An 8014-nucleotide genomic window follows, 5' to 3' on the forward strand; every position below is an offset into this window, starting at 1 on the left:
GGTGAACCTGTAATTCCTAAGGATGAACATATAGATTAAGACAGTCTGCCTCTTCCTGATCTAAACATTCCAATCCAAGTTAAGCCATGAAAGACAAAGAAAAGAACTATTAAGAAAACCAAGCCTGTCAAACTTCAATCCAAATCATTCACCTCACCAAACCAACTGTCTACAAGGGAGATCAACTCTTCATTTGTGATATTAAAGAATTCTCAGACATAAATCTTTATCTGAATGAGCTAGAAGATGTTGGAGCTAATGATTCTTACAAACACCTTCCAAAAAGATTAGTCTTCAGGTACAAGGGTCGAAGAGAGATGACTTGGCCACTTCACAGAATTCTCAATGAAGGCTATTCGGTTTTGGTAAATATTTTCTCCTCAATAAAGAAGAATTTTGGATTCAACATTATTGCCAAGAAAATGGTAATGAATAAAATTAAGGAGCTAATGAACAACAAAAGAAATCCAAATGCACTCCAAGGAGTATTAACATTTCCCTTCACTAGAGACTAAGTGCATTTGAGGCCATACTGGATAATGGAGTTCAAAGATGAAAAATGCATCCAAAGATTCTTTAGATTGGAAGATCATCTAAAGATTTCAAGCAATGAAACTCTCTTAAAGATGCAAGAAAAGATGGATCAGACATATGAAGATGATTCTGAGTTCTACAGATAACTCCAAAATCAAATTGAGGAAAACAATGTGAAGCTGGGAAAGAAGTTCAGACAGTCAAGGAAGTAATCTTAATTTGCTTAGTCTAGAGGAGCACCTTGAAAATGGCATTCATCCAATTGAGTTATCACGACCTTCATTTTCTTCCGTTGGAATGCGTTCAACATGGCATTCATTGAATTGAGTTATCACGGACCTCACTAGGCATACATACTTTTCCATGATTTCATCTCTTGCCTCAAACTCCCCCTTGACCTGGGATACCACCAGCTTTGAGTCCCCATAAACTTTCAAGTTTTTAACGCTCAACGTCCCTGATAGGCCAAGGCCAGCTATCAGAGCTTCATACTCGTCTTCATAATTGGTGGTTGAAAAATCTAGCTTCATAGCATATTCAATCAAGAATCCATCGGGGCTTTGCAAAAGTAACCCCGCTCCACTCAAATTTATTTTTGATGCTCCATCAAAATAGAGAACCCAGAAATCCTTGTCCTTGTTTTGTCTACCTTCATTATCTTCTTTTTCCTCCATGTCCCGAGGTTCTATATTTCCCTGCCCCCCGACTTCTTAGTTGAGGATGGTACATTCAACCACGAAGTCAGCCAAGGCCTGGGCTTTTATTGTCATTCATGGTTTATACTTTATGATGAATTCTCCCAGCTCAATGGCCCATTTAATCAGCCTTCCACTGGCTTTAGGACTGTGGATGATGTTTCTCAAAGGCTGATTTGTTAGTACCTCAATTTTATGAGCTTGGAAGTAAGGACGCAACTTCCTTGAGGCCATCACTAGGGTTAAAGTAAACTTTTCAATAATCAAATAATTCAACTCAGCTCCGTACAGAATCTTACTAACATAGTATATGGTTTCTGCACTCTAAGTTCCTCCTTAATCAATACGACGCTCAAGGCATTTTCGGAAACGACCAAATATAAGTACAAAGTTTCATTCAGGTCTGGTTTGGCTAGCAACAGGGCTTGGACCATTTATTTCTTCAACCCTTTAAACGCTTCTTGAATTTTCTCAGTCCATATGAAATCTTATATTTTTTTCAAGGATTTGAAGAATGGCAAGCACTTGTCTCCAGATTTGGAGATAAATCGTCCTAAGGCAGCAACCGTTCTGGTGAGCTTTTGAACACCTTTGATAGTCCGTGGAGGCTTCATATCCAAAATGGCCTATACCTTATCAGGATTTGTCTCAATTCCCCTCTTGGAGATCATAAATCCCAAAACCTTTCCAGATCCCACTTCGAAAGCACACTTTACAGGATTTAACATCATTATGTGGTATCTCTGGACCTCAAAGGCTTCCCTCAAATGGGCTATATGGTCAGTCTTCCCAAGACTCTTGACCAACATGTCATCTACATATACTTCCATTATTTTTCCGATAAGATCTTTAAAAATCTTGTTTAATAACCTTTGATAGGTAGCTCCTGCATTCTTGAGACCAAATACCATAACAAGATAACAAAAAATAACAAAGTCAGTGATAAATGATACCTTTGGGATGTCATCCTTATGCATCTTGATCTGATTGTATCCACTGGATCCATCCATAAAGCTCAATATTTCGTGACAAGTGGTCGCATCTATCAGTGTATCTATCATTGGTAACGGGAAATAATCCTTTTGCCATGCATCATTCAGATCAGTGAAATCCACGCACATTCTCCATTTTCCATTAGCCTCCTTTACCATTATAGGTTTTGCTAGCCATTCCGAAAATTGTATCTCTTCAATGAAACCAGCCTCTAAGAGCTTCTCTACTTCTTGCTTGATTTTCTTCTGCCTCTCAGGGGAAAAACTCCTTTTCTTTTTCTTTACCATCTTTCGATTCAGATTTACGTTCAATTTGTTAGGGATCATTTTCGGGTCTATGCCAGGCATATCAGCTGCCGACCATGCAAATACATCACTATTTTCTTGTAAAAACCTCACTAACTTCCCTCAGAAGGGATCCTCCAGTGATGCTCCAATGAAAGTCACTTTATGGGGATCTTCGGGAGCCAAAGGGATCGGAATCAAGTCTTATGCCGGCTTCCCTCTTTTCTCATCATTTTCGTGAATATCTAGATCTTCAATAGGCAAAACCTGCCTCGAACTCCATCATCCCTAAGAGAGGCTACATAACAACTCCTTGCCATCTTTTGATCTCCTCTCTCTTCCCCAATCCCATTCCGGGTGGGAAACTTCATTACTAAATGGTAAGAAGAGGGAACTTCCTTGAAAGCGTGTATTTTCGTTCTTCCCATGATTGCACTATAAGTTAAACCAACTTTTACCACCAAAAAGTTCAACACTTGTGTTGCTTTTCTTGGTTCCTAACCCATAATTAAAGGCAACTTAATTATCTCTTCCACGGGGCACTCGACTCCAGCGAAACCATATATTGACATATTAGTTGGGGTCAATTGAGAATCATTGTAACCCATCCTTATGAAGGTATCATAGAGTAAGATGTCTCCTACGATCATTGAAATTCCTTCTCTCACTGTTATTTCTTTCATCTTTCTCTCCACTCCCAGTATACTTGCTCAGCCTTCCTTTATGAATGAGGAATTCAATCTCATCTTTCAGTTGTCAGCACTCATCAGTATCATAACCAGCATCCTTGTGAAATCTACAATATTTGCTCCTATCTAGCTTAGCAGGATCAACCTTTAAGGGCTTGGGCCAACGAACATCCCTATGTCTCTCAATTTCCATCAAGATCAGACTTCTAGGAGCATTCACCTAAGCATATTCGGTGAACTTTTGTCCAGGTCCTCCCTTCTTCGGGGTTGAATCAGCGTCTTTCTCAGTTCGAGGATACTTATCTTTGGCATTGTATTCTTGTTCAGTCTTCCGTTTCTTGCCACCAGCGCGGTCGTTATTCACCACCACCTTCTTCATACTTTCCTCCTCCTTAATATACTTTTCGGACCTATCTTGGAGCTGTAGCATACTTTCAGGGGGGCGCTTAGCTAAGGACATCTTAAAGAACTCATCTCTAGTTCCCTGCTACAGTGCTATCATAGCCACCTTGTCATCAAGATCTGGGACCTTCAAGGCTTCCTTTGTGAAATGATTCAGATAATCCCTCAAAGGCTCCCTTGCTCCTTATACAATGCTCATGAGAGATGCCGAACTTTTCTCATGGACTCTTCCATTGATAAATTGCTTAATGAAAGCTTGACTTAAGTCTCCAAAGGACCTTATTGAATTCGGAGGCAAACGATTGTTCCACCTTTGAGCCTTTCCTGACAGGGTTTGAGGCGAGGCCTGACACTTAATAGCATCGTTCACGGGCTGCAACAATAGTGCATTAGAGAATGTTCTGACATGATTAGTGGGATCTCTAGTACCATCATATGCTTTGATGGTGGGCATCTTAAACTTCCTTGAGATGTGGGAATTCATTATTTCTTCAATGAATGGTGGATTTGGATCATCAGGATCTCCTAGGGGCATAAAATCACTTGGGTCATCCCTTGAGACAATAACCCTTCTTGGTATTGGACCATCCGGGTCTATGATTGGAGGAGGATCTCTCCGCCTCGGAGGAAGTGGGGTCTTGGGATCAGGTGCGCCTCCAGGTCGCGCTTCAGCCTTTGGATCTCAGCTTCATGAGCCCAGATCCTCTCCTATACTTCTTGGGGATTCATCCCTCGGGTGCTTCTAGGGCGCTGGTTAGCATCAGGAATTGGTTATTTACCAGCACACCTCCTTCTTGGAGCCACATCATCATCCGAAGATTCAGAGTCCCTTTTAGTATAAGGTCCAGAGAATTCTTGGTCCTCAAAAATAGGAGCCAAACCGCTTGTGTAGTGGCGTGTCTGCCCTTGTGTTTTATTCTGATCGGAGTGTCCACTCCCTCCAACCTCGGGGTATAGGGGCATCCCGTAAGGTGGGTTAGTGGTCACAATAGTTGAATACTCATACCCAACGGGTTGAGGGTTCACAGATGCATATAGCTACTAAAATTGGGGATTCGTCCCTTGAGGAGCCAATGGATTCATCCCTTATGGCTGAGGCTCAGTTGCTCCCATCAAGGTTCCTCCTCAGGTGGAGGCGTAGGTTGAGTGCGGGGTATCTCCACCATCGATGAGATTGGTTGAGTCGTCCCAGCTGCTGTTCCTTCAGGGGCGTTGTTTATGCTCCGTGTGTTCACCATGGTTGTTGTTATGCTTTCCCACAGACGACGATAAATGTTATGGGTAAATACTTAGGGTGTATTTATTGCTGGGGTCCATGTGCTTCGAGGCTCAATTTGACTGTTCTCGTGTTTCGTGACTCAATCTGCCTTTCACAAGATGCTTACGTACCTTGCTATATGCTAAGGATCATATCGAAAAACATAGTTCTGATTTGTGGGGTGAGACCCCTTATATAGGCATGGGATGCCTTTGAATTGTGTTAAGGTTAAGAGACTTGGTGGACAAATCTCAGACTTAGAGTGGACTTTGGAGTCCTATAATGCAGGAAGTTGGGTCCCCATCCCTTGGGGTTTCTTGGAGGTCAATCCCCAAGGAATTATATCCATATTTGGCTTCTCTTTATTAGTTGTTTTTACCCATATTAATTATTTATGAATTTATTTAATAGTCGGGGTTTTGGACCCTTTCAAATGGGTTTTATTATCAGCCCAAACTGGGCATAATTAATGCGATATTAATTATGCAATCAGGGTTTATTTTACTCTCTATCAAGTATATTAAAATTTCACATTTGTACTTTTATTTTGAGAAAAATATCGATAATTTTATGATTTTTTGACAAGTTTGTAAAACTGATAATTGATATTCATTTTCAAAAAAGAGATTTCAATTAATCCTAGAAAGTTACACAATTATAACAAAACAAAATACAGTTTCATGTAAATTTTATAAAAATACACTATTGTTCATATATATATTAATAAAAATGATTTAAATATAAATATTATATATTAATAAAAATGATTTGAATACGATGTTATAAATACTATATTATGAGGATTTCAAAATTTTGAAAAACTAAAACAAAATAAAATATGGTTGTAGGAATAAGAATATAGTATATAAGGTTTGTAACTTAAGATTAAGACCAGTAATATAATATTTATAAGCCGGAGATGCCCTTACTATTTCCCCCATATATATCTTAAATTTTGTTTAAAAAAATTTATACAAGTATTTAGTAAATACTTATTATTTGTTATATATATAAACTTATCCAAGTCGAGCCGAGTTCAAGCCGAATCTGAGCCGATTCCGAGCAGAACATACAAAAAAACTCGGCTCGGCTCATTCAACTATCCGAGCTCATTTTTATGTTCATGATCGACTCATTTAAGTAAACGAATCGAGCTGAGTTCACTTAAACGAGCTGATCCTCAATTTTGTACACGAATGACTCTGTTCATTTGCAGCTCTAATCGTCACATGTTGAAGCTTCGGTAGGAGGTAGGAGGTGAGCTTCCAGCTTATATTCATTTCTAATACGAGTGTACTAGCTTATACCTCTACTATGCACAAATTACCTTTTGACATTTGTTATTTTATTAGTTATACTTTTAATTTTTTAATACTAACTTTTTCTTTTATTGTTTAACTTAGAAGAGTCATTTACAAGAGCTATGGGTATTTTGCTTTAAATATGATAATAAAATATTCTAGTCCACTATTTCAAATAGTAACCCGTTTAAGTCCTGCAATAAGCTCCTATAGATTTATTAAACTTAGAATAGTTATATATGCTGAAGATTGGACATGACAATTATTTAGTGTCCTATCCTTCCAATTGAAACTTAGAAACTTTGACCAACTGAAATACCATGTACAAGATGAACTTTTAATGTTAAAAGAGAAGTAGGAAAAAAACAAATAGAGAGGAATGTGTGATGCCTCCTCATCATGTGAGGAAGTCTGTTGATAATAAGAATCTAATATTATAAGTTTAAGCACAAATTTTCTATGTACTTATTACAGAGTCGTGTTTATTTGAGCACTATATTTAATTTTTAAAAATACTAATGTCAAGTAAATAAGATAAGGGTAGTTGAGGTACTACACGGCTAGGTCCTTGGCTCGGCCTAAATTACAAATCTTTAAAATTATACCAGGTTAAGACCTCATAAGTTCCACAAAAGAGAGATGAAAATTTTAGATCTTCTGTCAAAAAGCCACCCATTCAATCTTTCCGGTATCTTTCTTTCCTTCCTCCTCGTCTCTCAGTCTCTCAGTCTCTTGCTTTACCTTCAATATTTCATATCCCTTGATCCATGTAACTGCACTGCAATAAAATAATGTAGCATATGTTAGAATTATGTCACATATGTATAGTTTAACATTTTAATCTTGTCCGTTACTTGTCTAACCGGCTAGCCAGACCCATCTGCGAGAACCATGCTATAATCCAAAAATGCTTAAGTACACTAATGTAATCATAATTGGTTAATTTTTAGAGAAAAAATGGTAATCTAGGTTGTATGGGCTAGATCTGATCAAGTAATTATGATGAGACTGGTGACATGAGTAATGAGAGCAAATTCGTTTTCTCAAAAAAGAGGCACTAGAACATTTTTGGGGGCTTGTCGTGCTGAAAGTCTGTACGAAATACTTGCTTATCAAGTTTCAAACCTTATTTCTATAAATCTTGCGACTTCTCATTTAAATTTGATGTCAGTTTTAAGAACGATTCGTCTTGCTTCAAAGAGACATGGCGCGCCCTCGTGATAGAGTCAAGGAGCGCCTTGTTGATTGAAGAAAGGGAATTTGAGTAATTCTGTGAACTACCTCCTGCCCTGTAGAAGGCCTTAGGGCATGCTCTAATGTAGGAAAAATGGCCTGGTAAGGACTTCAATATTTATATTTGGACGAGTTCTTTTGATGATTCAAGGAAGAAGAAGATTATTATTACTAACTTATTTTTTACAGGTACTCTATTGAAGAACTCATTCATGTAATGCAACCATAGGAAGACGGTGTTCGTGGTTAGAGACCTCCACGGGTATGCCTGGACGGAAGGCCTCCTCCAGTAGTTAATGAGTATCCTGCACTTTGCACCCAAAAGCTTGGAATCTCTTGTCCTGCAATCAGGTAGGGGCTCCTTAACGGGGGACAAGTATGCGTCCAATATTTTGGGTGAACCACGGCTATACATGTGTCCACGGATTAGAGAAACAACTGGTAGCGGAGGGTTATCCTTGGCCAGGGAGATGCCTTATCCGTGAAGTCTCGAATCCGTGAACGAGCTTTGGGCCTTTGTGGTTGGGCCTCATCGGCGGACATTCCTAAAGCTAGTAGAAGATGGTTTCCAGTAGGTTTCTTACTGGGCCTCAGGATAAGAGATCTAAGCCCATTAGATTTCTTG

At 38.9% G+C, this 8014-nt stretch overlaps 1 protein-coding gene across 1 annotated transcript; it reads right to left on the reverse strand.

Moving 5' to 3' along the window:
- Positions 1–788: 788 nt before the first annotated feature.
- LOC141690419 (uncharacterized) lies at positions 789–1208 on the reverse strand. The gene has a single exon (XM_074495224.1). The coding sequence runs from the start codon at positions 1206–1208 to the stop codon at positions 789–791; it is 420 nt and encodes a 139-aa protein (XP_074351325.1).
- Positions 1209–8014: the final 6806 nt, after the last annotated feature.

Source organism: Apium graveolens, chromosome 10, assembly GCF_009905375.1.
Source record: "Apium graveolens cultivar Ventura chromosome 10, ASM990537v1, whole genome shotgun sequence".
NCBI lineage: Eukaryota > Viridiplantae > Streptophyta > Magnoliopsida > Apiales > Apiaceae > Apium > Apium graveolens.

Coding starts and splice junctions, on each gene's coding strand:
- LOC141690419 (XM_074495224.1), bottom strand. CDS start 1,208: ATGGAGGAAAAAGAAGATAATGAAGGTAGACAAAACAAGGACAAGGAT.